The 22,985-nt window shown below is 40.3% G+C and overlaps 1 protein-coding gene across 2 annotated transcripts in view; it reads left to right on the plus strand.

Moving 5' to 3' along the window:
* Corin (corin, serine peptidase) overlaps positions 1 to 22,985 on the plus strand; it is a 208,065-nt gene that overhangs the window by 56,588 nt on the left and 128,492 nt on the right. For both annotated transcript variants that reach the window (XM_055629339.1, XM_055629338.1), the window contains exons 4-5: positions 1,346 to 1,553; positions 15,340 to 15,524. In XM_055629339.1, the coding sequence (XP_055485314.1) occupies positions 1,346 to 1,553; positions 15,340 to 15,524 (393 nt within the window). The remainder of the gene's footprint in view (positions 1 to 1,345; positions 1,554 to 15,339; positions 15,525 to 22,985) is intronic.

Below are 22,985 nucleotides of genomic sequence, written 5' to 3' on the forward strand. Positions count from 1 at the left end.
AATATGGGTCTATTTGCATTTTCTACATGTAGACATCCAGTTAGACCAGCACCATTTGTTGAAGATGCTATCTTTTTTTTTTTCCATTGTATGCTTTTGGCTTCTTTGTTTTTAAATAGGAGCTTACATAAACTACAACTTTAAGTTAAAAACCCTAGATGGTTATTAAAACCAATACAAGAGTAGAGAATAAAATGAAAAATAAAAGTCTTCTAAAATTCTTTTATATGAATCCGTGTCAACATTTTGATTTATGTTAGTCTAGGCAGTTAAGTTCCTGGGGTGGAAGCATTGGGTGGGCTGTGGATGTGACAATGCCCATCAAAACTGGCTCTGAAAGAAATCGAGGTCAGAGCCTCTGAGATGACTGGGAACCATGCTGTAGGCTGGATCGCAGATCCTTGTGTCATTGTATGGGTTAGGTGTTAGGACAGATTTTTCTTTATAAGGTGCTATTTTTTATTAGTTTATGACCACCATTCTATATGATTGCATTGTCTTCCAAAGCAGTCCACATCCTAGGATTAAATACTCTACTGCCTAGTCATATAGTTTAACTTAAACTCCACAGTTAAAGGCTTGGATTTCTATCTTTGAAAAGCAGTAAGTTATGTATATGCATAAATCTACATCCACAACCAGGGTTGTTTTCATAAAATAAAATGCCTACAAGTGGCACTGGAGTGTCAAAAAATACGGGCGTCTAAACAGACTGACGATAACCAATTGGTTTCCCATAGTGAGGGGAACAAGCACTATTTCTAACAGGAACTCAATGACTGGCTCTTTGACCTCCCCACCCCCCAAGGGAGGAGCAGTCCTGTTAGGCCACAGAGGAGGGTTTCTGCAGCCAGTCCTGAAGATACCTGATAAAACAGGATCGGATGAATAGGGAGGAGGTCCCCCCATCAGTGGACTTGGAAAGGGGCACGGTGGAGATGAAGGAGGGAGGGTGTGATTGGGAGGGAATGAGGGAGCGGGACACGGCTGGGATACAGAGTTAATAAAATGTAACTGATAAGAAAAAAATAAAATTAAACATAAAAAAAAAAAACAAAACAGACTGACGAATGTTTTTCTTCCCAGATAGGTGGTCCACAGCAGCTCCCTATAAGAGAATTTTCTACATTTTCTTAGGAAACACCTGCTCTGCCTTCGTAAATGTCACTAAGCTGGTTTCATTGTTGTACCCACATAAACCCATAGGTGTGATTGTCTGTACTATATTTGCACTCTAATATAGAATATATGCTGTATTATGAACTCATTTCCCTGTTATATCACATAAGCTTACAAGTGTAGATTTCTTATTCATCTTCTAAATGTGAGTGTCTCTGCTTCCCAGGCACCTGCGTGAACATCACTCACAGCCAGTGTCAGATTCTGCCCTACCACAGCACGCTGGCACCTTTCTTGCCAATTGTCAAAAACATGGACATGGAGAAATTCCTCAAGTTCTTCACATACCTCCACCGCCTCAGTTGCTATCAGCATATCCTGCTATTTGGCTGCAGCCTCGCCTTTCCTGAGTGTGTCATTGATGGTGATGACAGGTATTTTGGAACCAAATCATTTAATGATAAGAGCCCAGTTACTCTAGGGACAAGTGTCCCAGAGGAACAAATTGTCCTGTTACTGCTTTTTATTTTTGCTGCTTTTAGTGGGAGAAAGGACGCGCATCTGTCATAGTTAATTGCAAGTCTCTGAAACTAATGTATTTAGATTTAGAGTATCCAGATTAATTTTTTATGAGAAGAAATTATCCATATATTAGTCAGGGGGGGGATACTCAATTGCTCTTTCAGTGAGGGTCTGACAGAGGAAGAAATGTATCCGAAGGTATAGCTGAAATGTTTATTGGTGAGATTTTTTTTTTTTTTTATGGAGGCATGCAGGAGGGAGGGGCAAAGGAAACAATTAAGTAATAAGCACCATGGTCTCATGATAAGAGGATGCAGTTCTACTACCAAAATCTTCAAGAGAAGAAAGGCACGAAGCAATTGTAAACTCATAGCTACGGGTGAGGAGATGAAATAGACACCCTAGACCCCTTCTCCAATCATCCTTTCTGCCAGTGAATGTACTCACCAGCAAGAGACAAAGACATCCAGGACAATGGGTGAGATCCAGAATCTCATCAAACATCATCAGCTAAGAAGTCCAGAATCTTATTTAAATCAGTTACGAATGGCATCCTGGTTGGTTTTTCTCATCAGCATGAGGACCTAGTGCTAGGGTTGGGGTGTAGATATGCAAGCAGAAACTACTCAATAGGATGGAAATAATTTTCAGTAGCAGTCTATCAACCCAAATAATGTCATGGTTATTTACAGCACTAAAGGTATATTTGGACAATTCCAAAGCACAGGCCAAGTACCTATTCTCATGCAACATCAGGTATTATCTGGATTTAAATGTTAGGAACTTTTGAGACTAGTAAGAGCAGGACACATTTTATTTTTCAAGTGCAGTTACATCCCATGTTGTTTGTGATAAATTGAGCAGTGTGTAAAATACCCTGAGAATTGGGCAAACACCTGTTGTTTTAATTGCAAGATGCTACTCTGCTCAGGTAGAGCAGAAGCAGTAGATGTTGAGCTGTATAAATAAAAAACCAGGAATGTGTGGAGAATTCGGCAGAACTTGACTTGTCAAGGACTCAGGTACAGAGGGTGGCTTCATGGTGCATAGAAAGAGAAGGTGGATTTGATCTTTCTCATGGGTTAAAATCAGAGATGCTTGTGTGGGCTGTGGTTATGAGTCAGCACCATAGTGCTTGCCTAGCATATGTAGAATCCTGCGCTCCAGAAACAATTGAAGATGGTCACCCAGAGTTGTTTTGTTTTCCCAGACTGTGGCAACATAGTTGGTGGTTCTGTTGGCTTTCTTGGGTTGCTTTAACAAAGTGCCACCTGCTGGGTGGCTTAAACAACAGAAATGTCTTCTCCCACAGATCTGAAGGCTGAAAGTCCGCTTGTCTGGCGGGCTGTCTGGTTCCCAGAACTCTATGGGGACAATTCATTTGTCCCTTTGCTAGTTTCCTATTATTTCTGTTCCTTTGTCTTGTGCCCGTATTTCTCCAGCTTGTGCCTCTACCATCACAGAGCACCCATCTCTTCCTCTTCTGTCTCCTCTAAGGACATTGCCATTGGAGTCAGGACTCAGCCACACAATCTAGGGTAATAGCTTCACCTCCAGATCGTTAATTATATCCACAGAGACCTGTCTCCAGTGAGGTGGCATTTCCAGTTGCAGAGATTACAATGTGGACCCCTGTCTTTGAGGCAGTGGTTGGGAAACAGGCTAAGGGAGCTACGTGTCATGGCCTCCTCCTATGTAAAAGAGCAATAATGCTTATACTTATGTTACCAATTTAATGTGAGGATTTAATGACTCATGGGTCTTGGGATACTACCTGGATCTTAGAAAGAGCTTAGTAAATGTTAGCAATAGCTATAAAGTGGTGATTTGTGAAGGACAAGTAGAATGAATGAAGTGGAGCACACAGAAATGTACTTCTAATATATATGCTATGTATGAAGGATTTAAAATAAAAGAGTACTCCTTTGCTTAAAACAAAATCACATACAGTACCAAAGGTTTTTGGAACTGTAGGCTCATGCATGCACACAGAAAGTCAATGAAAAGGAGTGTGTTCATAGTCTCGGAACCACTAGGTTCATTATGATGATCCTCTTTATTCTAACTCAGTCTCTGCTTGAATAAACACTTTTGAGCTGCCCACACTCTCCAGGGCACTTCAAGATAAACTTGTTTTCCCGTGACCTAATTTATCCTTTGATACCTGCACTGGTATGAGAGTTTTCCATTTTCTCTTATACTTAATAATAATTCACAGTTACGTTTCAAGTGTTCCTTGGGGACTGATCCCATTTTTATTATTATGTTTAGCTTTATAATTGTCCTTTTAGGCCATGCTTCCTGCTGCCATTTACTGTGTATATGGGAACTGCAACCTAATTTAATAAGCAGAATAAGTTCAACAAAGTAAATGTATTGTAGAAAACCATTATAAGGTCAAACATATTTTTCTTGTGTTTCACTCTTTTGTATCCTCTATTATATGCCACACCATTCAAATAAAGGCAAAGTGTTTGTTTTCCAACCTAGAGAAAAACAGTTAACTATATAACATTTAAAATTTAATTTTAAAACATTGTAGTGGGATGTATAAACAGCACAGTTTTTTAACCTGATTCTTTGGAGACGACAGATACCAATTAACTGCATTGTATGTTGAAGCTTCAATGGACTTTCTTGGTCTTTATTTTGGAGCACGTGTATGTTCATGTACTGCAGCATGGTCTAGTTGAAAGGCAGGAGAACATATGGCTCCAGTGGAGCATATCTAAAAGTATAAAATTTTAACTGATAAGCTGTTGGGGTGGCTCTAAAGTAAGTAGGTTAAAAGACAGTGCTTACAATATCAAGTAGCTAGCAAGAAAATATTGGCTAGCTAACAGAGCATTAGACCCAGATGACGTTTTGATATAAGAAGTAAAGTTCAAGTCTTTTTGTGCTTTTGATAGGTAACTGTTGCCCTCTTCTACCTCCTTCAAACCATTGGCTTGTAATTTTATCAGCCCCGAGAGGGTGTTAATTTGGCTTGGAAATATCAGCCTTGACTTAGCTTCTTCTAGAAGGTTCTCCAGAAACCTTGCTGACTTCCCATCACCCCATTCAAACCTTCTACTACTTTGCAGGGAAAGTCTTTACCAGTGACAGGGTGGGTTTAAGTAAGGAAACTGATGCATGGCCTATTGAACTTTCTCCTTGGGAGTACCAATCTGTGACTGGGATTTAGCAGAAACACCCAGGGCAAGGAAATAAAATTTCTTTATGTAAGTATATGACTATATTAGAAAGCATATCTCAAATGTAGGACCATTTCCCATAGTAGTCTAAATTCCTATAAGTTTGTGCTGGAAAGTAGAACGAACTTCCTCAAATGAGCACTGTGTGTGTGTGTGTGTGTGTGTGTGTGTGTGTATGTGGCTGGCCAGAGACCAGCCTCAGCCTCATTCCTCAGGAAACCAGCTGCCTTGTTTTCTGAGACTGTGCCATTGGATTGGAGCTTACAGAGTAGACAGGCTGGCCGGTCAGTGAACTCCAGACACCCTCCTGCCTTCACATCCCAGTGCTGGAGTTATAAGCACGTGGTACTATGCCCACCTTTTTTATTTTTTTAAACACAAGTTCTAAGAATTGAAGTCAGGTTCTTATGTGACAAGCACTTTACTGACTGAGCTATTTCCACAGCTTAGAGTAAAATTCATTTATATAAGATTTATTTATTTTATGTGTTTGAGTGCTCTATCTGCAAGAAGATGGTATTAGATTACTTTATAGATGGTTGCTGGGAATTGAACTCAGGACCTCTGGAAGAGCAGATAGTGCTCTGAACTGCTGAGCCATCTCTCCAGCGCTCCTGTAACTCATTTTCAAGTGTAAGAATTTTTAGTAACATAAAATTTTATAAATTTAAGAAATAGTAACAACCTTTCTGAGCAACCTTGCTGTAATGAACCACCAAAGTTACTCACTGTTCTTATTGTGTCTCCCAGTTTTTGTTGTTGTTGTTGTTGCTTTCTGTCACTTCTAGAAAGTGTTCACGTGTGGTCTATGGTCTACTGTCTGGCAGATAAATCCTTCACAAATAGTGGTTCTTGTTATTGATAGAGCATATGCTTATATCAACTTGATTCCATGTTTGGAGATGCCAGATTTCTATTGTCACCTCCTTCTTTCCGTTTCCTGACCCACTGCCCTTCCACTGCCCATGTGATAATTTAAGAACATTTTGAATGGTGCCATTCAGTATCCTTTTAAGCTCTCTGTCAGACTTAGATTTCAAGCTAAGCTCCATGCTGTGTTTTTGAAGCCCTTCCTGACTCTCTTATGTCATGGACCCAGCTCCACCTTCACTAACTTTCCTTTCCCTTTCTCAACAAACAAACAAACAAACAAACAAACAAACAAACAAACCACAAACCTCTTTTGAGCAGCCTTTGCACGTAATGTTTCCCTTGCCTCCGAGATATCCCCTCTCACTTTAAGCCCTTAGTCTCAAAGTCCTGGCTGTAGTGAAGCCTTCTCTGAACACCCCAGGTTTTTATTTTCTTTTCATGGCAGCCTGGTGGTGCCCCTTGTTTTCACCATATGTTAAGTGTTCTTAACATGCATAGACCCCTAAGAAACACCCCAGGTTTAGCCTAAGAAGCAGAAGGAAGTGGTTGAGTTTATGGGTTTGATGAAGGCAATGGCTCCACAGTTACTCTCTAATTTCCGAATTGCTCATATTGTTTGCATCAATTATTTAGAGCCTCTTATATGCCAGTCACACATTTTGTTTCGATGGATAAATGCTAGGATTTTCCTGTTTGGGCCTCATCATGTTACAAAATCAGCCTGAGATGCCTCCAAAAAGTGGTCATGGTATATACCAATAATACATTGGGATGGTTTTTGAAAAAAACAAAACTTTGGCTACATAGAGCTACAAAGCTTATAAAGAGCAATTTCTGCTATTTGCATGCCCGATGCTGTCACACAACTTTCAGTTGGACTGTCCTAACAATGTTTCAGTTAAATGGCAACACATTTGCTTAACATAGAGGTTTAGGAGACTTCCTCTGCAGCAGTCACGTCATAGCACAGCCTGTGACAGTCACGTATGTACTTGCAGCCCTGGCATTGTGTTGAATTTAACTGTGTAATAGGAATGAGAACATTCTCTGGAGAGTTCATTAAGCATATAAGGTCACTGTAAGCTCATGTTAGTACTATCTAGAGAGAATAATTGCATACTGCTAATTTATCTTACTAAGGACTTTGTATCTTAAAAACCTTATTATGTCACCTTTGAATACGTATGGAAAATTAGAATGAAAATAGTTATATTAAAATTGTTTAGGGCAGTGGTCAAAGAAAGTGGACTCTGACCCTATTACAAACTATGTATTCTAGAATTGCTACTTGCTGGGGTTAAGTTACTTCCTAACTTGGAAGCAGAGGTCTGTTTTGTACTTGTCAGCTGACTGTTCAGTCAGCCAAGCATAGCACAACTCCCTTTAATGCCAGACAACACTGATGAGCTACTCTGTAAAATTATGCCTAAAATGTCAGCTTAGGTGAGACTCCATCCGATGACTCAAAGTGGTCCAATAATGTACATAACTGTTGCATAATTCAGTTTGCTTTTATTTTACCACGTTGTAAACCTGGAGAATTGGGCAAGCCAAAATCTTCCTGAAAATGTCTTGTCATATTACTGCCATATCATTGGTGTCATTTGGTCATATAAAAATCAAAGCATCTGCAACATTGAAAGTTGCTTTTGATATTTGCTAATCTCTCATCCTGTGGGTCTTGGTACGTGTGGCACATATTAGAGATAAACAGTGTCCCATCAGTTAGAAGGCCTGTCTTTTGACATTCTTTCAGGAGCTGTTTAATGGCTTTGTGTTATCCCTGCTGGCTTAAATCAGCATGTCTTTATCTGTTTGCATTTCTTCGAGTTTTTCTCTCTTAAGAGTGAAACCCCCAAGTTGTCAAATAAACAGGACAATCTGTCTGCAGATGTTTTTTTTATCTATCTTACTGACATTTTCCTATTATGTGGGAGGAATGTAAAGACTGAAGAGTAAGTGTAGACTTTGCAGTCCTGAGGGAGAGGAAGTCTGGAGGGGAGAGAAGGTTTGCATCCTTGTCCGGCTCACTCAGCTGGGAGAAGAGCGCTGTGGTGACAGCTCTCCTTCCACATTTGCTACTGACAGCTTTATTTCTAGGGTGCCTACGTCATCCTCTGCACATTTCACTCGCAAATTCAACAGCTACCTGTGTTGGCCCCACTTGTAGACAGGGCAGACACTGCAAAGATAATGCCCAGGGACCTTTGGCTTTGTGAAGTTCACATTGTATTGGTGGGAGATTAACAAATTACCAAATACATCAATAGATGAGCGGCTTAATATTGAGATCATTTCTTATTCTGGCTCAAGAAGACCACAAGGGTAACTTTCACTTGAGTAGAAATTATACTCACTTTTCTTTCATGGGTAGTTACATGATTTTGCTTCCATCCAAATTATGCTCTTCTGCAGCAGCCCCCTGAGACAAAAACAAACAGCAGCCTACAAAACCTGCCATGGCTGTATTTACTGAATCTGAGTGATAAAGTCTCCTACCAGGTTTTAAGCTAATGATAGTTGAACCTTTTACTTAACATACCATCGTGTTTCTTCGCTAAACAAGTATTTGTTGAGCCCCGTTGGGTGTGAGACATGCAGCTATGTGTTGGCCATTCTTCGTTTATTTCTTCATAGTCACTTGCCACATGCCTGTGCTCCAGCTCTTCCCTAGACACTGTTTTAGAAATGATCCCTTTTGGGCTCTATGTTGAGTTCATGCAGGGGGAGCCACCAGTAGGGGATCAGCACAACAGGGAGTTTGGATAGTGATCACCTCGTATTCCTTCATGCCTACTGCACATATTGGGTGCATCTTAAATAGCATGTCTTGGCTCCTGTGCAGCAGCCTTCCTTAGATGCCACTTCCTTAGTTCCAGCAATTACTCCTTTCCTTCTTAAACTTAGATGTCAACAGCTCTTGTCCCCACCCCTTGTTGGTATTAGGAAACACTGCTTTTGTCGGTAGTTTCATTGAACACTACGCACTGCTCCAATTTCAGTGGTTCATTTTTTTTTCTATCCTGGACCATGATTATTACAAATAATGATAAGATAGTCACAGACCTACTTGTTAGAACTACAGATTTAAGAGATTAAGGAATACTCTGACTCCTTCCATTATCTCTTTTCTGACAGGAGACTATGGCAAAGGCAAGCTTTCACTTGTATAACTTCATCTTCATGCCTAGTGCAGGTAGAGACAAAGGAAGCACTCTATCTTTCTCTTATGTACATGTAAGGATTCTTCAGTCACTTGAGTTCTGCTAACCCCTCACAGTGACACCATGCCCCCTGTTGTCTTGTCATCTCTAGCAAAGGCGATGGGTTCATATTCTTGCACCATGTTGCTTCATATGTAAAAGTGATCACCTAACAAACAATTCTGGGGCCATAGCCATCTCCTCTTTAAGTTTTACTCTTCTTACAACAGGAAAGGAGAAAATGAAGGCAGTTGATCTTGGAAGACTCTTTAGACATGAACAGTGTCTTTATGTCTGAGAAAGGTTCATGGATCTAGGAGTTGCCCAGCTCTGACTCTGTGAGCATCAATTGCTAAACAGCTCAGTCCAAAAAAGACAAACTAGGATTGCTTTAGAAACGATTGTTTAAGTCTCACCCATAAATTGCACGTTAACTCAGTAATATGACTTTGACAAAATGATGTGCCCAGGAAACATAATTACTGATTGCTGGGTTATACATTAGCACACTCTCTGTGTGCTACAAATACATGTATTTGTATTACTACCTCTGTAAATAAGAGCCTTGGTAAGGTTACTTAGCTGGCTCCTCTCCAGAGCCTCACCGTATGAATTAAGGTGTTCGCTGTAGCTCAGGCCTTATCTGAAGGCTTGACCCGGGAAGGATCCATTTCTAAGTTCATGAGTCATTAAAAGAGCTTCATTTTCTCAAGGGCTGTTGGGAAATGGTTGGTTCACCCTCAGGGCCAATCATGTGATCTCCTTAATATGTACGACAACTTGCTTTGTCAAAGTCAAGAGAGAAAGGGGTGGTGGAGTACAAATAAGATAGATTCTGATTATATGTAGCTCAATAATGAAATGGCATCTCGTTAGTTTCTATGGTTGTAAGGAAGTCAATAGGCCAGTATGTAATCAAGGGAGGGGCTTCCACAGGTAGGAGAAGTAGAAGGCAGAGGTCGTGGGCAAGTTTTTAAGTTCTCCCAGCCACAAATCATCCTCCCCAATACCCACAAAAAGGGTTTTAAATATAAAGCTCTTCTAATATATTTTAAGCATAGTCTATTAAAAATAAAATTTGACAACTGTGATATGAGATTTTGAATGAATATCTTGGCAATATTTAAACAGAACATTTGGCTCAAAGGCATTGTACTACTGTTAATTTCTTGTGTTTTTTTCCTAAATATAGTTACATGAAATGATTGCTTTTGAGGAACTCAAGGGAAAGCATCTACAGAACACCCACTTGGGGGCTGGTGATAACCAAGAGGTGTAGGCTTAGATTTTTCAAATACCTGCTTTATTTAAGGTTTTTAAATGCCTCCACCTCCCTTCCAAATCCCCCAACTTTACATAGATTAGTAGGGAAAGGGACTGTTGACCTCTTTGAGCTACTTCCTGCTCATAAGGGTTGATGGGTTCTTTGGGGATATTCCAATCTCAGTTGTCATGATACCAGCAGTCCAGTTCAGCAGCAAAGCAGCAGCAGCAACATGAGTCAACAGCAGCATAATGAGTCAGTAGAATCTGCTAGACTCCACCAAATGGCACAAGTCTGTTGAAGTGGCAAAACTCCTCCAAAGCAACAAGAAAAGTTCTCTGGAGCATTTTTTCTCTACAAAAACAAGCAAAGTAATGCAAAGCGCTGAAAACCATAGAGATGCAATAAGCCTTGTCTCACTGTCTGTGGGCTTCCTATTATCCTTTCTCAGAGTCCACACAAAGGTGTTTTCCAGCTCACAAAAACCCTGCCCCTCACATGAGGTAGTTTTCTTCTGAGATATACCACCTGCCTGTTAACATTTCCACAGCCCACACTTGGAGCCAAAAAAAAAGACATATCCACATGACATAACTGAGTTTCCAAAGAAACCAGAGACTTCCACCTCAAAGAGGCTTCCCCAGCTGTAGACTGTGTGAATTACAACAGTGACGAGTGTGGTAACAAATGTCCCTGGGGAGATAGTGGCAAAAATGCTATTGAGGTAACCAATTGTTTTCTGATTGGATTTAAGGCCTGCTCCACAGGAGGAATCATATGCCTCAAATTGTAAATCTGGCCAAGAAGTCTGAGTTGGGGATCTTACAGGTTCTAGGGGTGAGCCTACCATTATTATTCTTTTCAGTGGACATAAGAGCAAACTACCCTCTAACTTTGTATCTCCATATCCATCAGTTAGTGCGGCCCTTGGTCTTCATCAGAGAAGTTCCTTTATGCAGTAGGTGATGAGTAATGCAGACCCTCACAGCTGATCAAAGTGCAGAGAAGGAAATAAGTGACAGTAGCAGGCTCAGCCACAAATGGACAGTCTATTTTCACACAACCCCAGCCAGGGATCAGAGATCAGAGAGGACCAGAACAAAACAGTGTCTCCTGGACTGGATGCAGTCACTGTAGCTATGAATCCACAGCAGCTGTGACCATCTGCACAAGGTCAGGCCAGCCAACATTCTAGCATAGAGTGGGAAGGCGATTCTTGAGATCTTACCTCTGAGGACTGGTGAACAGTTGATGTGTTTTGGGGGAGGGAAAGATGGCCCCAAATTCAGGAGTATATAGAAAGCACAGCTTGGGCTCAAAGCTTATTAAAAACGAAAGGGCACGAATTTGGTGGTTAGGAGGTAGGTGACGGTGAATCTGGAAGGCATTAGAGGGAGAAGTGAGGATGAATTTGATCAAAATATATTGCACGGCAGGGGTGGTGGTCACATGAAATTCTCAAAGAATTTATATGAAACATTTCTACAGAGTAGCTCAAATTGATAGAAAATATGATTTATAACTCCTAAAGGCCTACTGGCCATACAAGTTTATTTTGTATCTCTAGCTTATTTAACAAATTCACATTTATGGCTGTTTACACTTATTTCTAGATAAACATCTATATCCTTTTAGATGAATCATAATAAAGTTTCCTGTGAATAAATTCAGTAATGACGTTATAGATTAAATGAGCAATAGTTTTGGTAGATTAATTATTTAAAAACATCCTCCCTAGTGCAAGTTCTACAAGTCCTTATTATCACTGTGGGGTTACCATGTTTCCAAATTAATCAAATGTGTCAACAAATAATTGTAGAGGTACGTCAGAGTTCTGTGCCTTCCCTTGAATTAACATGCATCACACCAAATGTATCACACATCAATTAAGAACAGTCACCCTTTCTAAAATAGTCATTCTGATAGTCAAGGTAGTCCTTCCCTTCTGTCAAGCACTGTTTTTCAGTTGCCAGTTTATTGTTGCTTGGATATAGATACTTATATTCCAAAATAGTGTAGCCTGTCTCACTACCCTGTTCCATGTGATGAAAAGCAAAACACATCTGCCCTTCACAGGCAGCTGAATTTCAGGCAAAACAATAACAAATGGCTCCTCATTTGTTCACTGTTTGCAAGGCCTCATAGTTATTAATACTCTACCCCCAGCTCACATATTCCAATCCAGAAATGTAAATTTCATATGTCTCAGTTGGTTACACCTCTTAGAAGACTTATTTGGAAATGCTCTAGACATTTTTTCCTAGGCACTAATTATAGAACAGATGGCCTAATGGTATTTTAGTATTCCTATATATCCTCAGTTCGAACCTTGAGAAAAATGTCTGTTATTTCTTGCAGTTCAGCCATGCTGATAGGGTTATCATGGCCTCAGCACTCCTATGAGAAACACTGCTCTAAAGAATGAATTAAAATTTATAAAGTGTTCATAATAAATGAATTATGGAAAATGGTCTAAACCTGAGCTTTTCTAAATTCCTCACTGAGGAAACTGAGTCCTGGCATGAATGGACTGTTGGCTCAAGGTCAGATCATAGCAGAGTATCTGTGGGAGGATCTAGAGTGGGGGACTTAGGAAAATGAGCATGGTAGAGGGTATGAGTCCATGACAGTGAATCAGTTTCTGAGTTAAAAACTTAACTTTGGTACACGAAAAAAGACACAGATGTGAAGAATATGTAGCCTCAGAACTGAAGAAAGTTTCCTGAACTACTGGGGAGACTTGTCCACTCTTAATTCTACAATATCTAATTGTGTTGTGGTGGTAAGAGTGAGAATAGCTGAAATATGCTCGTGTGTTTGAAAGCTCGTCTCCAGCTGATGGGACTCCTTGGGAAGGATTAGGAGATGTGACCTTGTTGGAGGAAGTGTGTTTCTTTAATCAGGCTTTGGGGTTGACAGTTGGCTTTCTCTGCATCCTGCTTGTGGGTCAAGATGTGAGCTCTCAGTGGTTCCTGCTGCCCTGTCTTTGTTCTAACATCATGGACTTTAACTCTCTGAAACTATAAACCATAAATTAATTGCTTTCTTTTGTATGTTGCCTTGGCCATGTGTTTTATCATAGCAATAGAAATACTGATGGAGATACTAATATATTCCAGAAGGCTATCAGGACCAGTTCATGTTTTATGTTCTCAATGTAACTTGTTCAAATGCAAAACTTCTCTTCCTGTACTATCAAATTTAGTTACATATTAATTTAAACAGATCCTTGCATTATCTTTTTATTATTTTATTTTGTATTCATTTATTCTTTCATGTATTACATCCTGATCACAATTTCCCTTCTGTTCTCTCCTCCCAAACCTTTCCCATTCTCCCTTCCCCATCTACTACTCTTCTTTTTCCATTCAGAAAAGGGAAGTCCTCCCATGGATATCAACCAGACATGTCATATCATTTTGCAATAAGACTAGACACCCCGACTCTTTCATGTTAATGCTAGCTGAGGCAACCCAGTAGGAAGACAATGTCCCCAAAGCAGGCAAAAGCATCAGAAATAGTCCCTGCTCTCTCAAATTGGAGTCCCACAAAAACACAAAGCTACAAAACTATAACATATATGCAAAGGGTCTAGGTTAGACTCATGCAAGCTCCCTGATTGTTGTCCCAGTCTCTGTGAGCCCCCATGAACCCAGGTTTATTGATTTTAAACAGATTATTTTAAAAGATAATTTTCAACTTTTTAAAGTTAAAATAGAATTATTTTTATTAGAATATGATTCATGAGGGGGGCCTGGTGATGCAGGCCTGTAATATAGGTAGCTTGGTAGGCTTATGCAGGATGGTCACAAGTTCAAGGTCTGTTTAGGCTATACAATGAGTTCAAAGCCAGCATGGGAACTTAGTGAGATCTTGTCTCAAAATAAGGACAGGGAGTGGGAAATCTAGGATCAGCAGGATGGACAATGCCCTGAGTATGACCCATCAGCACCACGCAACACAAATGTTGAGAACTCCTTCTCCACTTTTTATGTATAACAGAATTTCTCCTCCAAGGCTCTCAAACATCATGTAAAGATTCAGTATAACCCACTAGATGTCAAGTCCCATCATGCTTCTGAATCACTGTAACAAATGGTGTATGGTAGACAAGCTTGTTTGATCAAGGGGTTTGTAAAGTCCAGTTATTATACAAGAATAGATATTGTTAAAAGATATATAGGTCAAGGCCTGGAAGCTCACACACCTGCTTTCTCTCTCTACCTCTGCCATTGTGAAGCCGGTAGTAAGAAGTGTGTGATATTTGATTCTACTCCAGAATCTTCACAGGCCTGTGCTTCCCAGGATAGGTTTATTACAGATCCAATATTGTATGACTTTGTGATATCAAGATTTGAAATAGTTGCCTTGATGGCAGTCACATGAAGTTTCTACTTCTTTCCAAGTTTTCTTAAAGTCCTTTGAAATGCCTTTGGCAGACTTAGGCAAGGAAAAAAGATACAACCTATAGCTGAGAGGCAGAGAAAGCCACTTGGCTCTGAGAGGAAACCATTTCATGGTTTTGACATTGGTAGCATATAAGTTAAAATCCTCAGAGCAGACCGGGGGTCTGGGAGTGTTTGTTTACATACAAGGAGGATAATTCCTAGGGCATCACTGCTTTTACTATTAACAGATGGGGAATCACTTTTTTTTTTTTTTTTAAGTACACAAGATTTTCCGCGATGCCACTTGTCTGTATGAGGCATCCTTGAAGGCCAGGGAGGATAAAAATCAGCTGTCTATATTTGCCTCTGAGAGACAGTTTGAATTGAATTTCTCAAAGGAAAGATAAAAAGTGAGCATAACATATTTTTTTGACCTACTTTACTCTTTCAAATTGGAGGCCTCCATTTCCCTTTTTTCTTTCTGTTGGTTGACCAGCATATTTTAACATGGTTTAAGGACAATCATTTGGGAGGAAGTGCTTCTACAAAAAAATGACTACACGATGTGTTTTGAAACTAGCTTATGATCTTCAGAATCCACATAATTGGGTGGATGAAATGGTCATAGGACTGAAATTTAAGTTGTTGATGGTACATAGGAAACACAAGTTAATTGTCTACATTAAGTTGCTTGTGGGTAAATTTAATATTAATATTATTCTCTTGAGAACTCTTCTATAACAATATTAATTTCTCCTGTTTTTCTTTCCATTTAGGCGTGGCCTCCTGCCCTGTCGATCTTTCTGTGAGGCTGCAAAAGAAGGATGTGAGTCTGTCCTGGGGATGGTGAACTCCTCCTGGCCAGATTCCCTCAGATGCTCTCAGTTTTTAGACCACACTGAGAACAAGAACAATGTCAGCAAGATCTGCTTCTCCCTGGAGCAGGAACATGGAAAGCAATGTAAGTGTCTGTGTTTCCTTTTAAAGTTTGTATTCAGATACCGTCCACTTGGGGATATCTACGTAAGTCCTGTACAGTCTTAACAAAATGAGAAGACTGCAGATTAAGAAGCAGGATAATAACCAGACCTAGAAATGCCCACAATAAACTTCCTAATCGCCTCACCTTTGCCAAAGACTTCCATCACTTCAGGTAGCTTTGCTTATTACTGAAGCTCATATAAACTGAGATAAATAATGTGTGACACCTTTGTGTCTTTTTGCATTTGCTTAACACTTGAGCAATGCATTGTGTTTATTACAGGTTTCATTTTTTTTTCCTCATTGCTTGAAGTGCTCTAATACTCAGTTATACAACATTATATTTCTCTAGTCTGTTATTGATGATCATTGGGTTTGGTCCAATTTCAGTTATTATGAAGAACAGTGCTGTTACTATTTTTGCACATGTCTTTGGTTGGACACAGTTGTGGGCCTGTTCAGTGAGATAGTTCTCTAAACTAGTTGTATGGATTTATATTCTTCGTATCTGTGTGTGAAAGGCCATCTTGTTCTCATCCCTTCCTGATGCTGGCATTTTCAGTCTTTCTCGTTTTTACACTTCTGGTGAGAGCACTAGGGTATCTCCCTTTGACTTTAAGTTGTCTTTCCATAAGGAATTTGATTATATGTTAAAAAATGAATAACTGCTAGTTTGTCCTTTCTATTGTACAAATATTTGCCCATTTCCAATGGTCCTATTAACTTACAGTTTCATGTGCAGCATGGATACACTTCATCATTGTTTTGATCTGAAATGTTGCCCAAAATCTTGTTTTCTGAAGGCTTGTCTACTGGCCTGTAACAACTGCTGAGAGGTTCTGAAACCTCAAAGAGGTGGAGCACAGTAGAAGAAGTTACGTCACTGGGGTCTAGCCTCTAAAGTGGGTGTTGAGACACTGGCTCATTCCATTTCTCTATGATTTCCAGCCACCTTGAGGTGAGAAGGCTCATCTACCATGTGCCTTTGCCATTATGTTTTACTACAAACAGTCCCAAAGTAAATGTGAGGGACCATGGACCAAAATCTCTGAAGCTCTGAGGCAAACCAAATCTCTCCTTTCTTTAAACAGTTTATCTCAGGCATTTTGAGATTTTAGAGTGATGCAAAGCTGACTAATACAGATGCAATTTGTTGGGCAGATGTATTACAAAGGTTTCTGACTGCATTTTCCCATTTTCAACATGCATAACTCTTTTCCCTGTACATGGAACAGAAACAGAGGGAGTTTTATCAATCTTGCTTTATTATTTTATTAATTGTTTGAACATTTTATATAATGTAATTTGATCATATTCACTCCCCATCTTTCAACTCCTCTCAGATCTACTTGCTTGCCTGTCCACCCAACTTTGTATCTTCATTTAAAAAAAGTCTTCTGAGTATGATTTCTGCTGCCCATATACTCTTGTGTGTGCGGCCATCCACTGGAATGTGGTCAGCTTGTAAGATGCTAGACTTTTAAAGAAAATGGACTTTTCCTCTCCCAGTAACTTTGAATTTACAATAGTGCCTCAACTAGGGGTGAGACTTCATGCCTACCTCCTTACTCCATGCTGGGATTTAGTATGGCTTAAGCTTTCATGGGTCTTGTGAATGCCATCACAATCACCATGAGTTTGTATGTGCAGCTTCTCTGCTATGTCTAGAAAATATGGTTTCCTTGAAGTCATCCAAAGCCTCTGGCTCTCACTGTCTTTCTAGGCTTTGTTCCGTAATGATCACTCATCTTTGTAGGGTTGGGGTATGACATACTTGTTCCATTTAAGGCCAAACATTCAGTATCTCTTTTTGATGTCTCACAAGCTATGGTGACCCAATGCCATCCCTCCCTCTGTGGCAGTGGGAAATCTGAACTGTCTCCTGCATGCCCCTCACCCCACGAGCCAATAAAATACATAGTAGCAAGTACCAGAAGTCAGGCCAACCAGCAACAAAATAACAACACACACACCTTTAAACCTGATCTTGAGGAACACCTTTAATCTTGGCTATACTATCTTCTGGAAGCCTATATAAGGCAATGGAAGAAGGAAGGGTTTATTCATTCTTCATCTGCTTGCCCTTACTTTGCCAGCACATTCACTGGAGCCTACTTCTTCTGGAGTCCAGCTTATACAGAAGACCAGCTGAGACACTCATTCTCATGGGACTGAGCAACTACTAGATTCTTGATTCTTGGACTTTCCATTCATAGATAGCCATTGTTGAATTAGTTGGAATTTCAATAAATTACATACATACATATACGTGTGTACATACATATGGTGAGACAGAGAGACAAAGATTCATTCCATAAGTTCAGGACCCTAGGGAATCCTGACTAGTATACAGTCTACCACCGAGGGAAGTTGAACTTGGAAGCAGGAACTGAAGTAAAGACCAGGGAGGCATCAGTCTTACCCAGCTGTTTACTGGTTTGCCTCTTCAGGCTTGCTTGTCTAGAGGAGTTGAAGCAGAGGCCACAGAGGAAGCCGTTCACTGGCTTGCTTCTCATGGCTAGCTCAGCCTGCTTTCTTATATAACCCCCCTCAGGGGTGGCACCACACATAGTGAGCTTGGCACTTTCATATCAATCATCAATCAAGAAATTCTTCACAGTCTTTCCTATAGGCCATTGGATCTTTTTCTCAGTTGAGGTTTCTTTTTTCCAGATAACCCTAGCTTTGGCCAAGTGGACAATAAATCAAACAAGACAGTTTTATGTAAGGATTGCACGTAACTTAAAATTATCTTTTTTTTTTCACTGTATTAATACTCACCAAAAGCTATTCAGGGTTGAAGAGACAGCTCAGTCATTAAGCTTTTGCTGTTCAAGAATGAAGAGTGAGGACCAGAATTTGGTTCCCCATTCCCAAAACTCAAGTAAATGCCCTGTGGGAGTGAAGCCTGCCTTTTATTCCATCCTGAGAAGGCAGAGATAGGGGATCTGCAGCTGCCTAAGGAGAGTTGCTATGCAGTGGAGCTCTGGGTTTGATTGAGAGACCCTGCTTTATTTTACAGGGTGGAAGGGTAATGAGGTCAGGCATCCAGGCATGATCACTTACAAGCACATACACCCACTGTCGGGGGAGGGGGGGTTAAGCAGAAATGGTCCCTTTAGGCTCATATATTTGAATACTTGGTTATTAGGGAGAGGCACTACTTGATTGAGCTTAGGAGGTGTGGCCTTGTTGGAGGAAGTATGTCACTGGAGTGTGCTTTGGGGTTTCAGGATCTTAACCGCTTGATCTCTCCAGTCCTCGTGGGGTTTCAGAATCTTAAGCCAGGCCTAGTGGCACTCTCTGTTCCTGCTGCCCATGGATCTAGATGTAGAACTCTCAGCTTCCTGACAAGCATCATGTCTGCCTGTGTGTTACAATGCTTCCTGACATGTTGATAATGGACTAAACCCCTGAAACTCTAAGCAACCTTCAACTAAATACTTTCCTTTATAAGAGTTGCTATGGTCATGGTATCTCTTCACAGCAGTAGAACACTGACAGACATATCCACACTTGTGTGTGCACCCAAACATATGTATAGCACACATATACACCACACATACACACATACACACACACAAAAAAAAACCCTATTCAACCTATTTCTCTTAGAGTAACTATTTTTCTATACTTCTAGAACATTTGGTGAGGCATTCTATTTTATTTAGTTCATTCCTTTGTATAACTTATACTACGGTAATTCACCTTTGATGATGGTTTTAACAATTGGGTCAGTCTGTGCTGCCAGGGTGTCTGTCTGCACCTGTCACCCATGATGATATTTTTTTTTCTTTTCTTTTTTCTTTAATTCTTCATTAATTACACTTTATTCACTTTGTATCCCCCCGTCGTTCCCTCCCTCCTCCTGTCCCTATCCCTCCCTTCCTCCACCCGCTGCATGCATGCCCCTCCCCAACTCCACTGACAGGGGAGGTTTCTTTTCGTTTCTTCTGATCCTAGTCAATTAGGTTTTAATGATGACATCTTTATGTTCATTTTCCCTGAGTTTTCCATACCAATATCTTATCACACTCTTTCTTGGACTGTTCCTGAGACCAATTATCACAAGTTGGGTTCTCTAGAAATAGTCATTAAGAAGGAGTCTTACATTTTAGGATTTAGCTTTTTTGTTGTAGAGAGGAAACAAAACAGCTTTTCTGATCAGGAAAGGGAAGATTTGGAATATGATCCAGTCCTATTTAAACCTCAGCCATATGTGAGGGTGCTCTAGGAAGGTAACTGGTCTCAGTCAGAATCAGCCAAATAGCCAGCTCTTTTAACTTTTGCCTCAGTCAGTCGTTGATGGGGGCCCTTCCTGGGAAGAGTGGGCCCTTGAGTAGGGCAGCTCTTTGCAGAACTCTGTAGATGAAGCAAGAGCCTGAGTGTTTTGAAAGCTGAGGGCTATTAGATGATGGGTAGAGTCCCAAGCCATTTCATAAAGTAGAGGAAAATAGAATGAGGGCAGGTCCCTCAAGTTAATGGGAAACTAAGACGATTTTTGTGCCATTTTTATAAGACTCCATCTAACTCTGGTTTGTGTCTGTTCTGAAGTGCTTTTCTCCAGGGAATCTCAGCTCGAGACTTAGGGAGTTGCTGTATTCCTCAGGTCCTGGGACAGGCCTGAGTTTGGTAACTTCGCCTCACTTTTAGAAGACTCCCGCTTAGCTCATTAGTTTCTTGCTTTTGTGGTAAGTGCATGGCAAGAGCTGGCATATTCCATGGGGAAAAGAATGCACAGAATGTGGATTTTCTTTTCTTGTTTATTTTTGAGATTGCGTTTTAAGTACATTTCCCCCTTCTCTTTCCACTCTTCAAATCTTCCCCTATACCCATCCCCACCCTCCTTCAAAATCATGGCCTCTTGTCAGAATGTGGATCTTTTCTCACTTTACTTCTCTTTGGGATCTTGGCTGATCATGACCTAATCATCTCCTCAGCTCTCAGATTTTTTTTTAACCATGAGTTTGTCAAATTTTATCTGTCTTTTCTATTTGTTCTTGATGAAGACCATGACCTCTTAAAATTTATTACACTGTGCCCAGAAGTAGAAATCTATCTCATTTCTTTTGAATACATTGCTTTAGTAGACATCTGCTGTCAATTCCTGATTCTCCTGCCTCCCCCCAAATATACACAAAGATGTTACCATGCAATACACTATCAGAAAGATGAGCAAGTAGAGATGGAAGGGTCTTAGGGTCTTTTACATCTTTCTTGTTCTATCTACATTTGTTCCTAGTTGGATGAAAACACCAAGTGTGTTTATTAATGGCCATTTTGAAAACACCACCGTTGGCAAGGATTTAAGAATTCATACAGAAAGTCTCCATGTCAGAATCCCACTGTGTTCTGATGATCAGAATCCAGGTTTTGAAAGTCAAAATCACATACACATGTCAGTATCCATGGTTTAATAAGTCACCCTGAGATGCGACTGAGAATATCAGTCCTCCGCCATCCGGAAGCGTTAAAGCACTTCTAATCTTAGAAAAGATTGATGGCTTTGGGCAAAATGGTGAAACAATTATAATCAGAGCCTTGTGTTCACTATCAGTAATTTCTTAAGTACAGTAAGCAGAGTCTCAGTCTTTTTAGATTCTTAGTCCCAGTTATTTTTTTTTGTAATTTATTTTTTTTATTATTCTCATTAGTTACATTTTGTTAATTCTGTATCCCAGCTGTATCCCTCATTCCCTCCCCAATCCCACCCTCGCTCCCTCATCTCCTCCCTGCCCCTTTCCAAGTCCACTGATAGGGGAGGACCTCCTCCCCTTTCATATGACTCCATTTTGTCAGGTATTTTCAGGACTGGCTGCAAAGTCCTCCTCTGTGGCCTAACAGGACTGCCCCTCCCTTGGGAGGTGGGGAGGTCAAAGAGCCAGTCATTGAGTTCCTGTTAGAAATAGTCCTTGTTCCCCTTACTATGGAAAACCAATTGATTACTGAGCTATCACGGGTCACATCTGAGCAGAGGTTCTAGGTTTTATCCTCTCATGGTCTTTAGTTGAGTGTCTATCTCAGAAAAGACCCTGTGCCCAGATATGTTTGGTCCTTGTGGAGCTCCTATCCTTTCCACATCAAACTCCTCTTCTTTCATATGATTCCCTGCACTCTGCCGAAGGTTTGGTTATGAGTCTTAGTATCTACTTTGGAACACTGCTAGGTAGAGTCTTTCAGATGCTTTCTGTGGTAGACTCCTGTCATACGTTCAATGCATATCCCATTTGTCTTTTTAAATGAGGATTGATCATCATACCCTGTGTCCGTTTTCTTGATTATCTTCTTTAGGTGTATAGATTTCATTATGTTTATCATATCTTTTAGGTCTATATAAGCGAGTATATTCCATGTTTGTCTTTCTCCTTCTGGGATACTTCACTCAGAATGATCTTTTCTAGATCCCACCATTTGCCTGCAAATTTCATGATTTCCTCTTTTTTGATTGCTGAGTAGTATTCCATTGTGTAAAAATACCACAATTTCTGTACCCATTCCTCCGTTGATGGACATCTGGGTTGTTTCCAGGTTCTGGCTATTACAAATAAAGCTGCTACAAACATGGTTGAGCAAATGTCCTTATTGCATACTTGAGAAAATTTTGGGTATATGCCTAGCAGTGGTATAGCTGGGTCTTGAGGAAGCACTATTCCTAATTGTCTGAGAAAGTGCCAGATAGATTTCCAAAGTGGTTGTACCAGTTTACATTCCCACCAGCAATGGAGGAGGGTTCCCCTTTCTCCACAACCTCTCCAGCATGTGTTGTCCCTTGAGTTTTTCATTTTGGCCATTCTGATGGGTGTAAGGTGAAATCTCAGGGTCGTTTTGATTTGCATTTCCCTAATGGCTAATGAGGTTGAGCATTTCTTTAAGTGTTTCTCTGCCATTCTATATCCCTCTACAGAGAATTCTCTGTTTAGCTCTGTTCCCCATTTTTTAATTGGATTAATTGGATTGTTGCTTTTCAGCTTCTTTAGTTCTTTATATATACTGGATGTGAGTCCTCTGTCAGATAAAGGGTTGGTGAAGATTCTTTCCCAATCTGTAGGCAGTCGTTTTGTTTTGATGACGGTGTCCTTTGCTTTACAGAAGCTTTTCAGTTTCATGAGGTCCCATTTATTGATTGTTGCTCTTAAAGCCTGTGCTGTTGGAGTTCTGTTCAGGAAGTTGTCTCCTGTGCCAATGAGTTCTAGGCTGTTCCCCACTTTTTCTTCTAGCAGATTTAGCGTATCTGGTTTTATGTTGAGGTCTTTGATCCACTTAGACTTTAGTTTTGTGCAGGGTGATAAATGTGGATCTATTTTCATTTTTCTGCATGTAGACATCCAATTAGACCAGCACCATCTGTTGAAGGTGCTATCTTTTTTCCATTGAATGGTTTTGGCTGCTTTGTCAAAAATCGAGTATTCATAGGTACATGGGTTTATTTCTGGGTCTTCTA

The sequence above is a fragment of the Psammomys obesus genome, unplaced genomic scaffold (genome assembly GCF_907164565.1).
Source record: "Psammomys obesus unplaced genomic scaffold, mPsaObe1.curated_primary_1811, whole genome shotgun sequence".
In the NCBI taxonomy this organism is placed as follows: Eukaryota; Metazoa; Chordata; class Mammalia; order Rodentia; family Muridae; genus Psammomys; species Psammomys obesus.